Source organism: Hemicordylus capensis, chromosome 4 (assembly GCF_027244095.1).
Source record: "Hemicordylus capensis ecotype Gifberg chromosome 4, rHemCap1.1.pri, whole genome shotgun sequence".
Taxonomy (NCBI): Eukaryota; Metazoa; Chordata; class Lepidosauria; order Squamata; family Cordylidae; genus Hemicordylus; species Hemicordylus capensis.
Window position 1 is genome coordinate 145740508 of NC_069660.1, and position 24326 is coordinate 145764833.

The 24326-nt window shown below is 43.5% G+C and overlaps 1 protein-coding gene across 5 annotated transcripts in view; it reads left to right on the top strand.

Moving 5' to 3' along the window:
* Nucleotides 1–24326, top strand: part of BRINP3 (BMP/retinoic acid inducible neural specific 3) — a 352098-nt gene that overhangs the window by 219000 nt on the left and 108772 nt on the right. For all 5 annotated transcript variants that reach the window (XM_053248782.1, XM_053248785.1, XM_053248783.1 and 2 more), the window contains one exon: nucleotides 7496–7686. In XM_053248782.1, coding sequence (XP_053104757.1) covers nucleotides 7496–7686 — 191 coding nt within the window. The remainder of the gene's footprint in view (nucleotides 1–7495; nucleotides 7687–24326) is intronic.

Here is a 24326-nt window from a genome sequence, read left to right on the forward strand (position 1 = left end):
GTCTTTTGTAGCTGATCTGTGATTTACTTGTGTCTTGTACAGGTCATTGTGTGTGTGTGTGCGTGCGCGCGCACACGTGTTCTTGTGCTTGTGTTTTGATCCTGCTGTGTTAGATCCAGATCTACATGTGTGTTTGTGTGTGGGTTTGTATTTTGATCCCACTCATTAGCTACAAATCTACACTTTGCCAGTTACTGCTAAAGCACCACCTAGTTGCCCATGATTACTGCTAAGTTACTTCTAAGGCACCCCCGCAGCTGCCCACAATTGGCTCCACCTCTCACTAAGGCTCCTCCCATCACCTGCCCTGCCTAGTGTCCTCCCAGTCCCAGGAACCAACAACTGCCATTGCCTTGTGCATTGCACTCAAGTCATCCAGGCCAGTTGCTAGGTCCATTGCTCTCATCTACACTATTTAGTTGTTATTTCTATAGAGGTAATTAAAGAGGCTGCAGTCCCAGAAACACCTCCTGGGGAGGGCAAGCAGTACCCTGTGATTCTATTGCCCTGTTGAATTCAATGGATAGAGTGATGTCTCAGCTGAATTCAAAAGAAATATTTGATCTGGATTGTAGAAGTTTTGGAACTTCTAATGTTCACTTCTCATTTGGGGCAAGTGTTAAGCCCTCACAGCTTACTTTTGGGTCCAGGCCTGGTGAATTTGCCAGCATCTTTACAAAGAATCCTAGGGTCCCATGGAAAATGGTTTGAAAACCACTGTGCTAGGCAACTGTTTAAGTCTCTCTGTTGAGATACCTTCTGCATGTGAAGCATGTGCATGATGGAGCAAAGGCCCATCTCACATGTGCAACGGCTTCCATATACTTTTGTGATTGTAGCTCAGTGTATGGATTCCAGTGAGCACACTGGTCTGTCTTTCCCCCCTTTGGGATAAATCTGGAGTGGCTGTGTAGATTTGGGTGGGAAAACCATTGATGCCAACTACTACAACTACCACTCATTTTAATGGAACAGGATTACGTCATCTGGCATTACATCATCCCGCATTCTGCTGTGGGATGTGGAATGGGAAATATCCTCATGCTTGTGTGCTATGGTTGGAATTTTATCTGCTAAAGGAAGGCAATACATAGGAATTACTGTGCACATTGTCGGGACTCTTCCACAATGCCCCGCAGGGCAGGGCACTCACCTGACCGGGTGGCGAGCAGATCTACAGCTGGGGATTGCCTGCCCATGCACGCAGCTGGCAGCAACTATGCTGGGAGGCAGGGGAGGGTGAAAAATCTGGGAAGAAGGCCACCCTTGACTGGGCCAGAATAGCCTAACAAGCTATTTCCTGGCTGCAGCCAGGAGCTAGCAGGTTCCTCCTCTCTGCAGAGACTCTGGGGGATGATGCAGGGAGAGGAAATGGAGTTCTGTAAGGTGGCCCTTTTAAGGGCTAACAGGCAGAATACAGGAGGGTGGAAATGCAAGGCAGGGGAGGGGTTAAGAGGGGAGGGTGGCTGACCCGGGTAACATATACAATGGGCTTGAAGCCAGTGATGAGGAGGCCAGTGGAGATGGTGGGTCACTGACTGTATGGGCTCCCAGGGAGGGGCAAGGCATTCCCTCTCCCTGGCAGATGGAGGAGATCAGGGTGCTTGGAACCCCCTCCCCATCCTTCTGAGGCCTGTATTCCCCGGGGTTGTGAGGCTTGTGCAGAGGAAATGCTAAACATATACGGGGTTTTGAACTGTGGCCAATATATTTTGCCTAGCTGCTTTCTAAAAATAGACTTTCAAATGACATCTCACTGTATTGCCGCCTGGTTTAAAAATTGAAGGTTTATGTTCCTTTCGTTATTAATAAGAAGGGAAAATTGGAAGCTAGGCTTTTAAAACACGTCTGCATAAAAATATGTCTTGAGGCAGAAAACAGCTCCAAGTGTTTTAATCATAGGAACATCTATTATTACACATTATAAAAATACATGTTCCAAGACATATTTATGTATATTTAGCTAAAGCTGTTACAGTATTATTCTAATGCCTCTTGTATGGGATCTTATGATTTGCATTTCTATTTAAATAATTTGTGAAGTTGCTGCTAAGACTCATGCGGATTTAATTCATTATTGCAGCCTGCCATTTCCTAACTATTGTGTAGTCTCCTCTTTGTGGAAGTGCCCACAACGGGATTCTGTATCTAAGTTAATTTAAAAACAACAAGAACAACAACTCTCTGTTTTTGCAGGCACCTTTGAGAGATAACAGGGAGACTTTTCCAAGTGAAGAGTTTATATTACCAAGATAAATCCTAGAAAATAAAATGCATTATATATGTATACATTCTTGTGAAAAATTAAATACAGATGAAGATGCAATCCTGTGTATATTTAATTTATTTGTTCTAACCCACCCTTTCTCTGGGCAGTGCAGAGGAGCATACATGGTTCTCTCCTCTCTCTCCCATTTTAACTTCACAACAGCCCCATGAGAGATAGGTTAGGCCAAAGGTTAGCCCCAGCTCTCCCATCCAAGTCTAATACTCTGATGAATACATGACACTTAGTCTTACTTGAGAGTATATCCTATTAAACACAATGGGGCTTCTGAATACACATGCATAAAACTGGACTGCACAGGCAGAAGCAGACGATAAAAATCACAAAGCTGCTGTTGAAAACACCATATCTATCTCTAGTTTCTCTGTAACATTTAATGAAATATATTTCATTAATATATTGGATATTTATATAGCGCCTAGACATATGTATCCGGGAGATGGCAATGGTAAACCCCTCCTGTATTTCTACCAAAGAAAACCACATGGCTCTGTGGTCACCAGGAGGTGACACTGACTTGATGGCACAACTTTACTTTGGACAATTGTCTCAAGGTAGTTTGTGTGGTGTGATATCATGTCAGCCAGATTTATACATACAAAAGTGGTACTGCCCTGACATGGTAGGTGAACTGATTCAAATGGGAAATGCCATTTTTGAAGTCACCTTGCATTAAAAACTGAAAGAAGAAAACTATCACAACAGGGAGAAATCTTCTAGCCCAGCTCTCTCCTTGTTGTGTGAATTTTCTAAATGTAGGGAACTTCTTTAAAAAATCATAAGCAAGGGTTCCATCATGCCATCTCCCACCTACAATCTTCAGTGGTACAGTCCATTCTTCCTCCTCAAATATCTACCACTTCCTCCTGCTGTGTTTGCAGGTCTTCATCTTGCATTTCCTCAATTCTTCCCGCCCTTGCTCAACACCACCAGTGATGTGAGGCGGTGACAAATTTTGGACATTCCAGAGAGGTCTGAAAACCTTTTTGTTCAGATAACACTGTCCCTGCCTATATGATTAGGAAGGGGAAGTGCCTAGAAATACTCCGTGAATGTCCCAATACCCTCCTAGCACATCACTTTATTGTGTGTGTGGGGGGGAGGACGCCAGCTGAATGGCCCCCTGTACACATACTTCAAATATTTGTTTGAAGAAGTATTTAGAGAACATACAAGGTAAAGGTAAAGTGTGCTGTCAACTTGATTTTTACTTCTGGCGCCCACAGAGCCCTGTGGTTTTCTTTGGTAGAATACAGAAGGGGGTTACCATTACCATCTCATGCGCAGTATGAGATGATGCCTTTCAGCATCTTCCTATATCACTGCTGCCCAATATAGTACCAGCGGGGATTCGAACTGGCAACCTTCTCCTTGTTATTCAAGCATTTCCCCACAGTGCCACTTAAGGTGACCATTTAGAGAACGTATATAGAAGGGCTATTCAGGTGAACACACACACACACACACACACACACACACACACACACACACACACAATAAAGGGGGCATGCTGAGAAGATATCAAGACATTTGCAGAGGATGTTCTGACAGACATGCTCTCAACATGTCTCCCTTCCTAATATGGACAGGGATGGTATCCCAATAAGATGACACTATTTGTTGGATTACTACACACTATGCTGCCCGCCAATTTAGGTCAAGGGTATAGGTCTGGTGGCATGTTCTGCCACCATCTGAGACTCAGTTGGTGGGAACACATAAGAGGGTTTTTCCATGGCTATGCCTTTGCTCTGTAATTCTGATCAGAGAGAAAATTTTGTTATTTTTATTAATAATGTTGATTTATATAATGCCATTCATATACATGGCAAAAGTAGGGAGGAGACAGGTCCCTGTCCCATGGAGTTCATAATCCAAAATCAATGGGAGATCAGAGGAAGCAGAAGCAGGGATAAAAGTGGGAAGGTTACGAAGTTACTTAAGCTTAGTTACAGTGTGATGCGAGGACTGTCTGGATAGCCACTCCTCACCGGCAGGGCTGCCCTTAGGGCATGGCAAGCAGGGCAACCGCCCTGGGCCCTGTCTTTTAACCCCCATTAGAATTAACTGGAAGGGAGCCCCGCTCTGGCTGATTTGCCCCAGGCCCCGCCCCCCCCGCCACGGCTCTCTAAGGACAGCCCTGCCCACTGGAGGGGACTTGATGGAGTAGTCCTCTCCTCACCGATGTCACTGGTGGCTCTGATGGCTCCTGCCACACAGATCTTCCCAGAGAAAGCTCTTGGTCCTCTCCCTGCTTACATTCCAAGAAGTTGTAAAAACTGTTTTTGTTCTTACAGGCTTTTGATCTGTTATTAGTGGAGCTATTTTGCTGACTGAAGTTTTTGCTGTTTCTGTTCTATAGCTATATGAATATAACTATTGATATTGATACAGATTATTGTATTTATTTTTGCATTTAGTTACTGATTTTAAATCTGATGCTGAGCTGCCTTTGACATTTTCGCCCATATGGCAAAGCAGGATAAAAATCCGAGTTTTGAGAGAGAGAGAGAGAGAGAGAGAGAGAGAGAGAGAGAGAGAGAGAGAGAGAGAGAATAGACTTGGGGCTGCTTATTTCTGGAAGGATTCCTGTAGTTTTGATGATGCCAAATTCAAAAGAGGAGGCTTGTCCTCAGTGAAGAATTTAAATGCTAATATATTTTTAAAAAACCCTCTAAAAATAGCTAGCACATTCCAAGGCTGGCTAGGACATCAAAAAAATATGATGCAAAGGTCATTCTATAGTGTGAATGCCACTCTCTCTGCCCTGATGAATATCTGTCCAAGACAAGGGCATTACTGGAGTTAAAGCATCAACCTAGAAAGCTAATCCTCTGAACCAATAATTGGATTATATGGGACTTTTCTTTCTTTCTGTGAGCGAGGAACAAAAATGTACTTTTACACTCTTCCTTTTTGCCTGGGGCAATTTTGCCTTAGGAATTTTATTTTATTTTATTTTATTTTGCAAATACTGTCTCTTGCAGCTTGTAAGACACACAGCTGCGTAGTTATGGTGCTGAGTAATCTTTTCCTCTCTCCTTTTGCTTCACGCTGTGATTAATCCTTTTTAGTCCTTAAGACTCACAACCTTGAATAGTTTTCCAAATCACATCCATTTGTTAGCTAATGTTTAGATCGTCTTCTAAGCCTGTTTCATGGCTGTGGACTACAGCTGGTGAGAAAAGATTCATCCATGTGTCAAGGATGGCAGATGCATCTATTTGCAACTGTAAATTAAGGCTGTGTTTGCAAGAATGACACCCCAGTTTTCTCCCACATTAATTCCGGTGTTAACTTTATTACTGTTATCTTTCACACTTACTGACTTGGTTTCCCCTCATATTTGGAGAGTGGTGGAAATTGAACTATGAACCTATGAGCTGATTTAGGGCAGACTTGATGCAGTTTGGGGAGAGAGCTGATCTTGTGGTAGGAAGCATGAATTGCCCCCTTTGCTAAGTCGGGTCTGCCTTGATTTCCATTTGGATGTGTGACTACATGGGAGTGCTGTTAGATATCCCCCTTAGGGGATGGGGCCATAGCTCAACAGCAGAGCATCTCCTTTGCATACAGAAGGTCCCAGGTTCACTTCCAGGTATCTCCACGTAGGACTGTGAGAGACCCCTGCCTGAAACCATGGGGAGCCTCTGCCAGTCACTGTAGTAGGGACCTGCACAAATTGATTCAGTGCAGCCCACCAAATTGTTTCGGCGAGGTGGGGAGTGGTACCTTTCAGCATGAATAAAGCAGTTCCTTACCTGCTCCTCCACCACCCCACTGCTCTTCTAGGTGTGGTGCTGCACCACTCAGAAGTCTGTGCACGGCTGCGGGGCTTCATCCAGTAGCCTGCGCACAACTGCACATGGCCACCGCACATGCTTGCTGCTGTTTCCTCCATTGTGATGCCACCCACCCACCCCCAGCTATCATGCGCTGGCGGCACTCTCCTCCAGCTGCCACGGTGCAATGCCAGAACACAAATGGCCACCATGCACACTGCTGAGCGGCACAGTGCCATGCCTGGGAAAGTGGCAGGGTTGCAGAGGAGCAGATAAGGACCTGCTTTACTCATGCTTAAAGATACCACTCCCCACCCTGCCAAAACACAGTGTAAACAGTACTGAGCTAGATAAACCAATGGCCTGACTCGATATAAGGCAGTTTCCTATGTTCCTAGTGTTAATCATAATCACTGCTAACTGGGCAAAGACACACTTTTTAAAGTGGAGTCTCTTTATATTTAAGAGGAGGAGAGTAACTGTCCCTATTCAGCCAGGCATAGTGTCTTCAGTGACGGTTACTGCTGGTGTTCCTTTGGCCAATTTGGAAAATACTCCCCCCCTCACAATGCCAAACTAACCCACACCATTAGGAAGAGGGGCATGCTGAGAGCACACTGATTCTGATGTCTCTGTTGGATGCCCAGGCATCTTCCTGGTGTGTTCCTTTATCACATGCAGGGAGGCAGAGAGTTCATCCAAACGGCCTCTCTATACATGGTCCAAACATGAGTTTAAACTAGAGATAAAATGTCGTCCAAACTTACCCTGTGTGTGTGGGCGGGTGGGTGGGGGGTTGTCTTTTTAACCATTTTTGGTTGTGGGGGGGGAAGTGTGTGTGCGCGCATGCAAATGCATGCACACATGTGCACGCGCACACACATGCACATACCAATAATAATAATATCATTGGCCCTTACAAGTGTGCTTTTAAAAGTAGAAATAGCAGCTGTGGCCAGGCGCAAAAGTGACCACAGCAAAGGAAAATACTTTTTAACCCTTTAACCTTGTGCTCTGGTCCTGACAAAGTGGCTGCTGTTTGCCTGAGGAGGGAAGCTGCCATTGGAACCAATTTCCTCCTGAGAAAAACTGCTGTTGAGGGAAGCACACAGTTGGGCTATTGGCATTATTCATATGACTTCTGTTTTGGTCCTTCAGACCATTGCTCTGTCTAGCCCAGTACTTGCTATTCTAACTGGCAGTATCTGTCCCTCCAGGGTCTTGGGTAGAGTTTTCTCCCAGCCCTGCCTCCTTGTATTGTTTTAACTGGAGATGTCATGTGTGCATTGCATGTGCTCTGCTAATGAGCTATGCCCCTCCTATGTCCTCTTACAAGAGAAATGAATGGAATGCATTTTGGTTCCACCCTGTGAAAAAGTCACAAAAGCATTTTTTAACACAATCTTTTGGTGTATTGCTTGTGCAGGAGAGGAGTCACTCACCATTTTTGTGGACAAGCGGAAGCTGAGTAAGAGAACAGAAACCAGTGATCCCAGCATTAACAGTACCACGGTGACTCTGGAAACACTTCACCAACTGGCGGCCTCTTACTTTATTGACAGGGACAGCACCCTGCGCAGACTTCACCATATTCAAATTGCCTCCACTGCCATAAAGGTATGGGAAAGCTCTCTGGAATCATACCACCAATATTGTGTTATTACTTATCACAACCTTTTTATCTTATTCATTCTAAAAGCAACACTGTGAGAGAAATCCTGTGATTCCTGTTACAGATGAAGGCCCAGCACCTAGAGATCCTCGTGCACACACCCAAGCCTTTCATGTACGCACTGGATTAGTCAGTATTTCCTCTTTTGAGAGATACTGTTTAAGCTGCATTAGAGCCCATTTCAGAGAGTTTTCTAATATTCTGTAGTGGTTTTCAGAGAGCATGTGGGACTGCAGTGGGAAGGAGGACCCAGACATCCTGAAACACACATGAAAGCTACTCCCATTGTTATTTGGATCTAACACTGAGTGACTTGCCCAAAGCCACCTGATTATAGGCAGGACTTTTGTTATCACAGCAATGGTAAATTTCTGTGTAGACTGTACCACTTCAGAGTATAGGGGAGTTCATATGATTGATTGCTTCTGCATACACGAACATTTTCCTGACATAGAAAAGTACATGTCAGGGAGAAGACAGGGCTACAATCATTATTCTTTGACTCTCTTTTCTGTTTCAACGACAATTTTATTTTTGTATGGGGAAGCACTTAATCATGTGAACCTCTTCCTGTAGTCTAAAGTGGTATTGCCCTGATAGAGATTTACTTACTTAGTGAAAAACAGGCCTGACACAGAATGTGTACCAGGATTAAGCATGTTATTCATGGAACACATTGGCTCTTTCTGTAACATATTATTTAGCTCTTTTCTTATAGAGTGAATTATGACCTAATCCTATTCTGGGTTCCATCAGTACATAGCTAAAACCTATGCCATGAATGAGATTTTTAAAGATAGATGGATGGATGGATGGATGGATGGATTTATAGAAATGGATTTATAATAGTGGGATTATAAAGGGTCTGCCTGCCAAGGCACTAGGGTGGGTTTCACAGAGCTGGATGATGCTTAACGGTGGGGAAACACCTGGGAATTAATGTGGGATGAGGGTCTTTCATATTTAACTGGAATTTGGTAGCAGAGACCTTTTTCTGTGCCTTTCCAAGACAGCAGGATTTTCCACGGGATTGGGAGGGGTGAAATAATGCAAGTTTGGGGGCATATCGGATATTTTGGATTTGCCCCAAAACCCAAAGCATAAAGTGATTTTTTTTAACCCCAAACATAAATCAGACTAATCTCCAATGCACAATGAAAAACCCGAATTGTTTATGGAGTGCTCCCTGATAGCTCACAGGGACTTCGATGTAAATCTGGACGATATATGAACGCACACCTAGCCTTCCAAAGTAAAATCGCCAGCTGACAGGGCTCCTGGAACTGGGCAAAATAAAGTCTATGTATACTTTTTAATAACAAGAGGGGGGCAGTTGGCTCAGCTGCTTCCCCCACCTCAGGAAGGTACTGTAAAGGAGGATGAAAGAAAAATTAGGAGGACAGGTCACTGGAAGGATGGAGTTCTAAAGCTCCCTCCTTCTTGGGTTCCCTCAGGTCATAAGAGTGGAGAGATGAGGCTTTCCATCATCTGACTCCTCAGTGAGGAGTACCAGGTTTGTCATGTTCATAGGCTGTTCGTAAAAGCTCCTGCCTAACTGTTGCTCTTACCTCCGTTCTGCTCCTCCCATGTAGTTCTTGGGACAGTATGGAGGACTGATTGACAGGAGATTAGTCTCAAATTCCACCCAAGCCATCCCGCTCAGTTCTCACAATTGCCTCTATCAAGTTTGGCACAGAATGGGAGGAAGCAGAACTTAGTTGGCTGTTGTATTGGTGGCCAGGTAGGAGTTGGCTGCCCTTGCCACTAAGCTTCAATGAGGCATGAGTGATGGTCAAAGTGGAACCACCCCTTATATATTCCATAGCAATTTCAAAGATGTATAGGGAGAGAAACCAAGCAAGAGACGTGTGCATGGGTGGATAAGAAATGTAAGAAATTCTTCTAAATTTTTGAGTAAGGTGGATTATTCTTGTTTGGTGTTAGCTGCAGTGGGTGTTATTTTTTCAGTTCAGTTCATGCTGCACCTTTGAGGAAGCCACAGAGGGAGCACTGGAAATTCTAGCCACCTCTTCCTGGTGGCTGGGTCCTTCTGGCTGTCATTTTGTTCCCAAAATGTCCCTGGAATAATGCTTCTTCATGGGCATTATGTTGTACATGCATTCATGGATGTGTTCTTGTGTGAATGGCTGTATGTGTGTTCATTCTAAAAGTGAACCTGTATACAGACCCCTCAAATGCAGGGTACAAATAGGAAGCAAATAGGAAGAATGTGTGTTGGACATAATGTGTGAATAACCGTTCTGTATGTGCATACACTGTACACAAATTGTACATGTGTTGAATACAATTGTGAATAGGGCTTTCATGTAGCCTAATTTTGATGAGATCCCGCCTCCTGCCAAAAGGACAACTGGATAGAGCTAACCATATCTAGAAGGGATCTAGATTCTGTTTCTGCCGCTTGCCTGCAAATACAAAATCAGAAACATTTGTAAAAGCAACAGCTTAAAAAAGGGGGGTTTAAGGAAAAAGAACACCTTCTACTGCCAATAACCAGTGATAAGCTGCATCCCTCAAAACTTTAAGTTTGCACCCCTCCCTGAAAATACCAATGCCGCTCTCATTTTTGCCATCTCAGGCTGGACTGAGGCCCATTCAGATCAGTATTTAGCATAACAGAGTGCTGGTTTGAAAGATTTAAACTGTATCCCAACCAGTGGTTCATGTAGGTAATGTTGGAACCTGGACCTAAAGGCCTTTGGAGGCCGCCTTACCTGCTGGAGCCTCCCCTCCCCCACACACACTGAAAATTAAGCATCATCCCCCTACATCCACATAAACGGTGACACATGTGTGTGTTCTATTCCCCGCTCTGTCTCTAAAGCACAGGTCATAAGCACACTTGGTCACCTGGTGCCCCACCCGGGACAGACTAAAGAGGATTTGGGGTCCCCTATGGGGTGTGGAGGCCTGGACTCCAGCCCCGAAGTCCAGGGGGAAGAGCGCTTCTGATCCCAACTGTCCAATCAGGGTGGTTAAGATGTTCTAGCTCCATGCCATTATATTTATTTATTTATTTAACATAGTTTTATACCACCCCAAACAAAAGTTCTCTGGGCGGTTATCAGACTGAGGATGGGGAAGAAGCAGAGAGGTACACCTTCACTTCACACGTGATGGGCCACATGCTAGGACAGTTTGAACTGCCCTGATTTATCATTCTAAGGGGACTTCTTGGGGAAAAGATTTGAGAAAGTATTCAAAATTTCTCAGCTTCCCATACCCCCATTGCATCATGAATTGGCCTGTTTTTTCCATCTAATAATTTAATGGGGAAAATGGGAGCAGTCTTTCAGATCGGATCAGGTATGAACAGTGCTCCAGTGGCCAACATTTCAGTGCCCTGTTAGGATGGCCTCATCCTGAGGGGGCTGGAGCAGGCAGCACTGGGAGAACCCAGGAAATGAGTGATTTTCTCAGTTTCTGTAGCCTAAGAGATGAAGAGGAGGGGTTGAGATTAGGGATGTATAAGCCAGTTCACATCAAGCTGAGCTTGACATCGAGCCAGCCCAGTTCAGGTTGTCTGAGTTGGAACTGGACTGGCACCCCAAAAGGTGGTGCCAGACTTCCCCCAGGTTCTAACCTTCTAACCAGACCGCCCCCCAGGTTCGAAGAACGGACTCGTGGGCTGGCTTGTGGGGTATACTTGTGGGCCGGCTTGAGGGGTATACTTATACTTACAAGTAAAGGGGGAATTCCATAGACTAAGAAGGCCAAAGGGAAATATTTACCTAAAGACTAAGACTGGCGAAAAGGGGAAATGTAACATTTCGTTTCCTGATGGTGGCCGCAGCGGCAAAATCGGAGGCTGCAGTGGGGGCTTCCCCAACCCCCCTGCTGACTTCCCAAATGCGGGCCAGGCCAGCCTGTCATTTGGAGGCCTGTCATTTGGAGGGGTATTGGAGGAGCCCCCTCCACCTCTGATGTCCCTGCAATCCCCGCTGGCAGAAAACTAAAGGTAAATATTCCGCTCTTGGCCAGCTCGCACACCCCTAATTAGGATCTGTTTGGCTCAGCACTTGTCACAACATTGTCAGGGTAGAGCCGTGAGCAGTGGCCACTAGGTGGCACAAAAGGAGAAGAAGCCAAGACCTGGTGCTTTCCCAGACAGCAGGCTCTGCTGTGGGTTTTCTGTGAGGCTCTACTGCGAGTTTGAAGTTGCCCCCCAAAAACCAACACAAAAAGTGGATTTTTTAAAAATCCCAGGTATAAATCAGGCTACACTCTTAACATGCAATGAAAACCCTGAATTGTGTGTGAAGAGCTCCCTGATAGCTCACAGGGACTTTGGGGTAAATTTGGCCGATATGTGAGCACACCCCCTCCATTCCAGGAGATGAGAACTGAAAGCCGCATGGGAAAAACTTGCAGGAGAGCCAGAAAACCAGTTGGTGCTCCGGGACCATCCTTACAGTTAAAGGTTGAGCCAAGTTATCAAGTCAGGAAAAACACATCCGTTCACAAGCTTTTAACTAGAATGTGATTTATTTTTTTAAAACTGTTTAAATTTTTTGGTTGTTTTTATTATGTTGTTTGTTGTAAACTGCTCAGATACACAAGTTTGGCGTGGTATACAAATATACTAAATAAATAAAATAAGTAAACTAGTAACCAATGTTCAGAAACATGTTAGAGGTCAAGCCACCCAGTTAGAAATCAGGGGGCAAATGGTAGTCAAAAATCAGGAACTCACCAGAAACCAAGCCAAGCAGATGTTTAAAGGAAGCAAGCGGGAAACAAAACACCAGAATCAGGGTTAAAAACCAATTGCAGTGCAGCTAGCTGCCACAAGGGACAGCAATATGCAGAGCTTTTGATCAGGCAGAATGTGACAGAGTAATTTCAAGGGGGCTTCTGGGCAAAAATGGTGACTATAAGTGGTTGAAAAAATCTCTCAGTAAACCCACTAGAAATTTGATGCTCTCCAGTTTTGCTGGCTTTAGTGGAAAAAAATGTGGAAGGAAGTTTTGGATCAGCCCTTGACTTTATTTAACATATGTAGCTCAAAAGACGATGTCTTGTCTCTACCTTGTGAGGGTTAGGTGCACACTTCTCTACAAAAGCAGATGCTAAATCTGTATTGAATCAGACTGGTAGATGTTCTTTAAATGCTAAAACATGAAGGTAAAGTTTAATAATCTATCACAGTTCCAAACTAGCAAACTGACTGCTACATTGATTATAGCTACTGAGCTGTGACTTCAAGATCAGGTTTCACAATTATTCATATATGGTATCTTGATGAAGTGAAGTTGCCACAGTGCAATCTCAGGGCCATTTTTCACCTTACACTGAGGCAAACCTAAATTTACCTAAAGACTAAGACTGGCCTGGTTCCAACTCAGACCACCTGAACTGGGCCGGCTCGATGTCAAGCTCAGCTTGATGAGAGCTGTCTTACACATCCCTAATCCCAACCCCTCCTCCTCATCTCTTAGGCTATAGAAGTATACACTCGTCAAACATGGCTTCCTGAGAAGTGCACCTGTGTGATACACACATCTATCTCATTCCTACTTTGTATAGATTTGTAGGTATATAACTGAAGAATGGAACATCTGAAATGGCCCTTCACTGCAGCTTTTCTGACTCTTCTCAGTGCCTCCATCTGTGAAACTAGATTATCCACCCAGTCATTTATATGACAGTCAGCACTGATTCCTCAGTTGCTGGTTGTTGTTTTTTTTAAACTTTACTTCATTATTTAGTTTCAAAGTAACAACCTTATTGCCTAAAAAGGAAACGTTTCATTTAGAGACAGCTGCTTTAAGCTGCTTATTGTTAACAGTGGAATCTGTGAAAGAAGATGTTATAAAAGTTTTGAATGGTTAATATTTTAAAACAGGATATTCTGTTTTTGCTCTTTTTAAAACTTGTGTCTAATTAATGTCATCATTATCATTACCTAAAACTAAATGAGCCACCAGAAAGCTTGTCATGCAACTATAGGTTCATCCTGTTGACATCCTTACTTTTTTGTGTACATAACAAAAATAAGGGCTGGTTCACACATACAGGTAAATAATTTGATTACTCGGGAGGCCAACTCATGACTGAATGTGTGAACCGACTGAGCTGAAATGTACTGTGTTTGAGGCAATTATGTGAGGTGATACAGAAATGTTGTCTATGGTAGTTTATCTGTGGATAATGCTAATGATGATTTGTAGTCAAGGGATGAACATGCATGTGTGAACCAGCCCCAGGACTATAATTATGAACAGTTTACGTTTTTTTATGCAAGAACTGATAATTTGCACATGGTTATTAGGAAACGAAGCATTTGTGAGGCATGCAAAATGGTACTTGATAGAATGGCCACAGTAACAGATGAGACCAGTTCTAGCACAACATTATGTAGCCATGAAAGGATTCCTTTGACTGCATGCTTATAAAGGATCTTTTGTAAATGGGTCAGTCACACAACTATCCAGATTCCAGCTCATGTTCACATGCTCAGCTGTTGGCAAGTTTCATGTGTGATCCAATTCTGGTCTGTTAAGGGGCCCGTAGCTCAGTGGTGGAGAGCCCCTGCTTTGCTTGCAGAAGGTCTCAGGTTCAATCCCTGGCAGCATCTCCAAGCAGAGCTGGGAGAGGCTCCTGCCTGAATCCTTGGAGTGCTGCTGCCAGTCATTGTAGACCAGGGATTCCCAAGTTAACCTTAATGGGAGGAGAGCCGGTCTTGTGCAAGCATGAATTGTCCCCTTTTGCTAAGCAGGATTTGCCCTGGTTTGCATTTGAATGGGAGAGGTGTGAGCACTGTAAGATATTCCCCTCAGGGGATGGGGCCGATCTGGGAAGAGCACCTGCATGCTTGCATGCAGAAGGTTCCAAGATCCCTCTCTGACATCTCCAAGATAGGGGTGAAGGAGACTCCTGACTGCAGTCTTGGAGAAGTTGCTGCCAGTCTGGGTAGACAATACTTAGCTAGATGGACCAATGGTCTGACTCGGTATAAGGCAGCTTCCTAATGTTCCATTTGTTGAGCCTGCTTTCATAAGTGGCTGCAGTTGTGAGAATCATTCCAGAATGCATTTCATAACTAGTCATGTTACTAAAGCACATATGTCCCTGGTTGTAAATAATGTTGAGTTGATATGCAAGGCACAAACCAATCCTTACCAAATTCCTTCTCTGCCTTAGAATATTAAACAAGCCTGGAATAAATATTTTCAAATGCTTCCTGACCAGTTATGCTGATCCTAGAATCATTGGGGACCTGCACATTCTAGGCATCCTGGTAGCAACTGACTCCAGCAAATCCTTTGCTGCCAGGATGTCTGGGAAATATAACTGGAAATGCTTCCCAAAGAATTGGATTGGGCCAGGAAGCTTTGCATTTGTATGTATGAGCAGAGGCACTCTTATCTCCGGACTTCTGGGCTGAAGTCCAAAGGCTCCACAGCCCCTGAGGGCCTCCAAATCCTCTTTAGTCTGTCCCGGGTGGTGTGGTCACCTGGTTGAACATGATAATGCTTAATTTGCAGGCGAGGGAGGCCTCCAAAGGCCTTTAGGTTCCGGCTCTAAAATTACCTAGGTGCACCTCTGCATATGTGCACTGTGCTGTAAGATATTCCCCTCAGGAGATAGGGCCGTGACTCAGTGGTAGAGCATCTACATGCATCTGAATGCATGCAGAAGGTCCCAGGTTCAATCCCTGGCATCTGCAAATAAGGCTGGGAAGGACTCCTGCTTGAAATCTCGGAGAGCTGCTACCAGTCAGTGTCAACAATTCTGAGCTAGATGGACCAAAATTCTAAAGTATATTCCTATGTTCCTAACTTTAAAACAATAAGGAAGGAAGGAAGGAAGAAGCAAGGACCACTTCATTAGCGGGGGCAAAGGTTAGGATGTGAACAAAAGGCAAGAAGATGGACTGCAAGGGCTCTGTGCTGATTACCTGCAGTGTGGACTGCCTGCTTTCTTGCCTTAAAAAACAACTACTTCAAGTACCATTATAACTTTTGAAAAACAAAGGGGCTATTCACACGGATAGGCAAAACTGACCTAAGGAAACACAGCCCAGTTTTGCTGGAGCGCATGAACTGCCAGCAGCTGAGTGGCTCCCGGCGGTGGCACTGTGGCAAACCTGCTTAGGGAGTTTGCCACTTAGCCCAGGTTTTGGGTGCAAGGGCGCCCTTAAACTGGGCTTAGTGCTTGTGTGTTGGTGCCATGCAGCTCTACACGGCACCTACACATGAATAGCCTCCTGGCCAGTTCTGCTCTTGAGTGCTGCATTAAAGGAGTTCTGGCGTCTGGGAAGATGCATCTCAGCCTCTGACCCTCCATGATGCTGACAGTAGCCGGCAATTGTCTGGGTGGCCGATCTGCCTGCCTAGGAAGGAGCCCTTGATCGTCTGCTGGGGAGGCAAGCATATTAAGGCTTTCTCCCCTGCAGGTCAGAGCTCATTCTCACTGATCCTAAGAAAGGGCTCAAACTCTGCTAAACACTGAATCTCAGCAACAAAGTTCTGATGTCTTAGTGACAACTTTCTCTTTCAGCAGGTAGAGGAAGGAACAAGAGGAGTATCTATCCTTGACTAGATCCTAACCAGATTATGAAGCTATTCTATCGATCACTGAAAAGCGGGCTAAGGGAGCTTAACCCCCTTTCCAGGGATCATGGGAACCACCGGGCTTGCAGACGAGCCCAATGTTCCAAAGGTGGCTAGCCCACCTAATTACCCCTCCCATTAGATGAGGTTAATGGAGCGAGTGGTGCGCGGCAACACATGAGTAGACCCCCGAATGGTAGGCTGCAAGCAGTCTCCCAGGCTCAGGGCATCCTGGAACTTCCGGGGGTCATGCAGCCCCTGATCCCTGCAGCCCCCGCCAGCCCGGTGACAGAGCTGGCAGTCAACAGTCAAGAGGGCTGCCGCTTGATTGTTTGTGGGGAGAGCAGGCTAAGTGGGCTAAGCCTGCTCTCCCTGCAGAACCCCCTCCAGCATGTCTCACCGATTGTGTGAAGGGCCTCTGTGAGCCCTTTGGGGACAGGAGACCATCTTATTTATGCATTTGTTTTTCAGTGTAAGCTGCTTTGAGAACTTTGGTTGAAGGACAGTATATAAATATCCTTACTACTGCTTACTACTACTAACCAATCCAGAAGAGTTGGTCAATGAGATTGAAATTGTGGATACTATGGAGGAAAGTGTCTATGTAATGCTAGGATTCTTGATGTTATGGAAAGCTAAAGTTGAGTGTAGTACTTTGGATTTCAGAAAAACTGATTTCAACAAGCTTGGAGAAGTGCTAGGTAGGATTCCATGGGTGGATAAATTAATGGAGAGAGGAGATCAAGGTGGGTGGGAGTTACTGAAGAAGGAGCTTCCAAAGTTGCAGTCACAAGCAATTCCAGTGGGGCGGGGGGACCATGGAAGACATCTTAAAAACAGCCAATATGGCTGCAAAAAAAGGTCTAATGACTAGCTGGAAATTTTTTTAAATGGAAAGGAATAAGAAATAGAAAGGCAGATCACTAAGGACATGTACAGACAAGAAGCACAGACTTGGAGGGACAATGACTGACATCCTGACTATATTACTCATTAGAAGACCCACTGAAATAAAGTAGTCTTTTGGAGTAATTCCTGAGACGTACTACTGAGTAACTTCATCTAGATGTCAGGCAGTATCAGGAAGGCTACTGTTAAGAGCAATATATATATATATATATAAAAGGCTGTGGGGGTATGTTTTTGGAGTAAGAGGGAAAGGAAGGAGACTGTAGGCCCACTACTTTTTAAGGATGGTGAAATATTAATAGGTGACAAAGAGAAGGTGGAACTGTTCAACTCCTATTTTGCCTCCATCTTCTCCCCAAAGGAGAACTTTGTGTTCCCACATGTGAATTGTGTGAATGGTGTGGGGTCAGGATTGCAGTTTGAGATTGATAAGGAGTTGGTCAGGAAATATCAATCTACCTTAAATACAGGGACACCAAGACTCACTCCAAGACTTGAGTCCTGACACTAGGGAAATGTTGATTTGAGTACATTATGCTTGACATTATCCCTCCCACCCCCAGACAGAATATAAGTATCTGACACAGAGCCTGTATTAATTACTGTCTTATATAAAATACTCTGATATTGGTTCAGTAGGCTTTTTAATGTATTCATTGCTCTGTTTGAAGTGGTTACATTTGTTTTCCAAATCAATGCTCTTTGTGCCTCCAGGGCTTCACTGGCAACTTGCCACAAGCCTGCGGGCTATATTCAGCTTATACATACATTTACATGAATGGACAACCTGCCATTTTAACAACATGAAAGATCTAACATTACTTGCTTTATGTGCCCACTTCAGAAGCTTTCAGGCACAGGAAATCCAGCAAATTTCTGAGTTAGTGAACCTCTATGACTCATTCTTTGGGGTGGTTAATAGGTTGATTAAGCCGCAGTATTTTGTGTCAGAGACAGTTTTAGGTTTTATTTTGGATTTTTTAAAATACAGAGGGAAAATCCATTCCAATCTTGTGCAATCAATCCCTGAAGTCCATCAATTCAGCAAAGCCATCAGTTGTACTCATATCTGAAGTTGTCCTATCCCTTATGACAAATAGGATACAATCTTTATAAACAATGAAAGAAGAGATGTAAGAAGTGTTCAGTTCCATTATATTAATGTTCAGTTTCATTATATATTTCAGATGTATGTATGTATGTATTTATTTATTTATTGTTAGATTTATATACCACCTTTCATTAAAAACAATCCCAAGGCGGTTTACAAAAGTTAAAACACATATAATAAAAATGAGTTAAAAGTATTTAGCTAAAAATATAAAAACAAATCTGATATTAAAATATATAATATATAAACATATAAAACTATACATGGATAAGATCTAAGCATATGGAGAAATAGTAGTCCTGATTGTACTCTACCACATTGTTTGTTTGTTTGTTTTTACAGTGCCAAGATGTTTTTGGGTCTGCACATGTCATTTATTGTGCTTTTGGGTCTGCACATGTTGTTTATTGTGTGATTTATATATCATGTCTTTATTTATATCCCACCTTTTTTCCATGCTGAAGGTCAAGGCAAAGGTCTCCATCCAGACCCTGGCCAGATCAAGACCTGATTAGTTTTAACAATGTGGCTGAAAAGCAGGTATGGTGGTGCATAGCAGCAGTCCAGATAGGAAAGCTAGAATCTAGCAGATCACTCATATTTTCTGCAAAAATCTGAGACCTGTTACCAAGGTAACAAATTCCACTGAAAAATTCCTTGGAGAAGTTTTGTACAGCCCTAGCTATGACTTTCTGTACAACTTTCTATTTCAGATATTTGTCCTCCAACTTTTGGCTTCCAGATATTGAGAATATCGATTTTTATGTTTTGCTAGTAATTCATCTGAAATTATTTGCTGGAAGGATATGAAAGGAGCAGGCTCATGAAGAAATCATTACACCAATGTTCCAAGATCTATAACGGATACACAACAGCTTCCCATGCAAAATTCACAGTGCTGGTTCTGACATCTAGAGCTCTAAATTGTTTGGCTCCTCCATACCTTACATTACATTATACATTAGTTTCATACACCTTGTCCTGATTTCCACAATCTGCAAGGACAACCCTTTGATAATGACCTTTTGTGACAAAGTGCTGCTGTACAACCCCCAGAGCCGTTCGGATGGGGCTGTATATACTCACTCACTCACTCACTAACTAGAATGAATGAATGAATGAATGAATGAAATAAAATAAAATAAAATAAAATAAAATAAAAGTAGCTGACACACATAAAAAGGCACCCTTAGTAGCTTTGCCCCCTCCCTTGACACTTTCTGCTGAGGGAGACATTCTGTGGATTGTTTTAGCAGTATTTTGCACACACATTTCCACCACCACCCAGTCCCCATGTTTTCTGCATTTGAATATCTGTAATGCAGTGCGCCTGTGACAGTGCAGCCTGATGTGAATTGGCTGAGCTGATGTAATGGAGCAGAGTGCTCAAAAATATTCTAAATGTCCAGGGAATACAGTTGTCAGAACCTTTGAAATCCAGCTTTGGAGAGAGAAATGCACCCCTTCAGTTCAGCTAAAGCCTCAAACTAGTTTGACAGACAGGAATAGTTGCAATAGGGTTGCGGGGGTGGGGGGTGAAGTGGGGGTGGCTGTTTTCATTGCTTTTAGTTAACCAGCCAAATGTGGCTGCAGGTTTATCTTGCGTGCATAATTTTGTTGTTGTTTTAAAAGGTATAGACCTACAGAGGCTAATCATTACTATCATGATTTATATCCTAGCCTTCCTCCATAGAGTATGTGGCACTTTGTTATGGACACCACAACATATTAGACCCAAAGGTACCAACTCAGAGGTGTGTGGAGTTGAGGCCTGTGTCTGATTTCATTTTATATTAAGAAATGAATTAATGCCTGAACTTGAGGTGAACATGATGCCCAGATCTGCCTGGGTAATGCTTGGTTGATGATTTGTAGAGGCAGGGGTAATCTAGCATTGGTTATCAGTGTTTGTGGAAACTCACTGAGACACAGTGGGTCAGGCTTGATTGCCAGTCTCGCACTGCTGGGGTTGACCTGCTGTCCAGTGGTCCCCTTGCCTCGCTGACAGGATGCTTCTGCCATGTCCAAATGTGTTGATTGACTCCCCTCACACATGTACCCCTTTTGATGTTACTTTATAATTGCACACTAGATAGAGGTACACAAGAAGTGGTGTAGTCGCTGTCTCACACAAATGGAGCTAGCTCTCTCACTAACTCCTGACTTTTGACACCTTTTGGGACCAGGCTAGCACATCTGGGGTCCCATTTGCTCAGAGATGCAGATTTGCTTTGGGCTGTGTCCCCTCCTTAAGATGGCAGCTGGCAGAGGATGAGATTGAGATCTCTCTGAACTGACCAAATATCCTGAGCTAATTTTGGTAATTAAAAGACAATATTCAGAGGATAGCAGGAATAAACGCCTTTTGTGATCCAGAAGACTCAAATGGACATCAAAGGATGGAACCACTATAAGAAGGAGTCTCTGGACATGGCAGATTAGCAATCTTCTGCCTACAAGCAAGACTTGCTCATGAGTAATCCAAGAGTTTGCTGCCCAAGCCGCGGGGCTAGAGGCAGGAACTCTTCCCATGGGAGAAGGGACTGTTTGTGACTTCTGCTGCGAAGTGAGAAGTCAAGACTTCCCCTGCCATGGAGCTCTGACTCTCAGCCGTGCTCTGAGCAAACTGCATGCCTGATCCAGGGGCTCCTGTCCCCAGCCAAAAGCTTCTCTCCTCCAGCTGAAAGATCCACCGTTCTGCAGCCTCTGATCTGGGTAATATGCTGCCTTCACAAGCCTTGGAGCCCTACTTTCCTCCTCCCTACTAATCACTGCTACCCCCCCTTCCTAAGCCCCCACCTCCTTCTTCTTTCTCTGCTTCTCTCTAAATGTTTTATTTAGGATTTGTTAGATTGTTAGATAGCTGTAATTACTGATTGCACACACATATGTTAGTTAGGCACATTACACTACACCTTGAATCAGAAACATGTTTTTATTTTGTCCTGATGAGCAACTTTTTCATAATAAAGCCCATTGAACTTTTTGAGTGTGTCTCTCTCTATCTCTGTGTGCGCGCCCAGATCCTACATGGTCACCATCTCCAAGAACCAACTCAGTTTGTGTATGATGTGGCTTTGCCTCTTTCCCTCTGAGCATGTACAGAGTGCAAAACCAGGTATAGTTCACAACAACAACAACCCCCCCTTTTTTTTGGCATTTTACCCTCACATCAACTCTGTGAGGTAAGTTTGGCAGAGAGAGAGAGAGAAAGTGCTTGAGTCAAGGTCACCCAGCAAGCCATGGCCAAGTGGCAGTTTGAAGCTCAGTCTCCCCCTCCCAGTTCCAGCACTCTGACTACTACACTGCACCAACAGAATAAGGTTTAGAAATTTTATGGAGTGTTACTGAACTTTGTGACTAAAGATTTAAAATATGGTTGTGTTGCAACAGCATGGCCTGCGCCTGTAAAGCAGAACTGATTTGTCTTATTAAAAAAAATGCCTGCAGTACAATTATTATTATTATGTTTTTTTACCCACAGTCTACCAGATGTTATTGACTGGATTTGGTACTTTAATTATCGGGCCCTTTCCAAAAGTCTAGGATAACTAAAGAAGAATTAAAGACAATGTCATAGTATTAATGCTGTACTGAGTAGTGTGGCATGCTGTAGTTGATGTGTTGTAATTTTATTGATGCTCAAGGTGTCGAGATGGTGTTCAAGTTCTTTTGGTACTGCACCAAGGACACCAACAACTACTGGCACCACTATTTTTTTTTCTTTGTCCAGAGCTGCTCAGTTTCAATCTGAAGGTCCTTGTATTTAGTTATTTTTTTCCAGTTGTTCTTCATTGACTATCCCCTGGGATTGCAATATCAGTTATTAGAACCCGATTCTTCTTGATGACTGTCAGATCAGGCGTATTGTGCTCTAAATGCCTATCAGTTTGTATTCAAAAATCCCAAAGGATTTTTGCCTCTTCATTTTCTGTGACCTTCTCAATTGGATGATTCCACCAATTCTTGCTTGCTGGCTATTTATGATTACTATTTATAGGGGGTAGTGGGAGGGATCAGATCAGACCCTGTTGTACTCCTAGTGAACTTCTTGTTAGTTATATAGCTAAGCATAGTATCTAGAAGACTGATCAGTAGTAGTCTAAGAAATGACGATTGAGGGGTGTGACAAGATCAGTACTTAAACTCAGAATTCTTGTAGTTCCAGCTCAGCAGCAGGGGAATGGAGAGACACCCACCTCAACAACAACTGCTTTCTGAGTTGGGAGGGAATGGGAAAGGGACTCCAGATTTGACTGTAAGTGGGTGGGGTTCCATTGTCACTACTGCTGATCTTCCCCTGCAATGTGCAGCTGTGGGGAGATTGGGGAGTGTTCTAGGTTGTGCTCTCAGTTTATGAGGTAATGGCAAGGCACAGCAAGCGTGGCCAATGTACCACACAAAACACTAACTCCTGAATTCTCTGCAATGGGTTTTCTGTGACAGTTGAGCAGGGGCTCCTCAGGGGACTATAACTGTAGAAAAGGATTGTAGTAATGGAAGAAAGTGTGAGAACCACTGAATCAGCATCCAGGTTGGGCCCTACTCCCAGGCTAAAGAAACAAATTGTCCCGCATGCCACCATTAGGGTTTTTACCCTGGAACTTTCATTCTCCAGAGGCAGGATCCTCCTCCTGGATTGGATTGCATGCAGGATCAGATCCCAGACTGTATGGTGAGTGATCCTTTAGACAACATGCTTTGCTACATAACTAACAAAAAGAGCATCACAGTGGAGTTCCATGCTTGCAACATCAAGCTTTTAAAATAAAATAGCAAGCATGAAAAATGATGTATTGTGGTGTCTGCCTACAATCTGAGTGAAATGAATGTTGGAGTTCTACCACCAGCAACTTGCCAGTAGAGTAGAGAAAAGTGGTTTCACAATAAGCGAACAGAGTCTAGACATTTACAAAATGTGTAGATAAATGCCATGCATTTACCCCAAGCTCCATATCCTATAAATAATATGAAAGGCCATAATAGATCTGAAAGCATTCTTGTAATGCTTCTGCTTTAGAAAAAACAAGAATGAGAGAGAGGGAAATGGGGTGTGTATATATAGAGGGTGGGGGGAGAGAGGGAGCATGCCTCTGCTGAATCATGAATACAACTACCCAAGTGCTGAAAGCACCACAAGAGCTTCCACAGCCATTACTGTCACATTTGTAAAAATAAAATCAGGAATAATTCATCAACTTTCAAGTAGACCAGATTTTCAGAAGAAATTTCAAGTACAATCTTTTCCTTTCTTTTACTCACCCCAAGAAGTTTATGAAAGCAAGGTGGATAATGAGAGAGAGAGAGAATGAATCATGTATGAGTCCAAAACAATGGACATGATCTCTTCTTTCCCACTACTACCCATTCAGCTAAGCTCTCCCATCTATTATACTGGCTGACAGCTGGGTATGTTACCATGGTGCCAATGCACCACAAAGCACCCAACCATTCCCAGCCATGTGTTGCCCTCCTGAATTTAACATACAGTTATTTAGCAGAATAGTTGGAGGTGGGCATGGAAGGAATGGGGCAGGAGTGGGGCTTAGTAGACCAACTATGGGAATACCCTCAGTGTTAGAGGGTAAGGGGAAGAGAAAGGGATACATCCCAAAATTATACATATATGTCTGATTTTTAGCCTACTTTCCTAATTACAGTTAGGTAATTAGGTAATTAATTAGGTAATTATCAGTTAAGAGTATAGTGAAAGGAAAGTAAGCAGGTTAGTTCTTACCAGAACTTGTTTTCATTGTTGTAAATATAATTTCCTGACATTAGTTGACTGACTCTTTCATTTCTCTTTCATTCTCAGAGATTTAAGTCGTCATGTTTGGTTGAGGTCATATGAAAAAGAAATAGTGTTCAGGAGCATCTGTCATGCAATGCAAAAGGATTATCTCCCCTTCCAGAGTTTTCCTATAGTTCTATACTTTTGTTCTATAATATACTAAAGACCAGCAGATATTCCTATGCCTGTAGAGCTGAG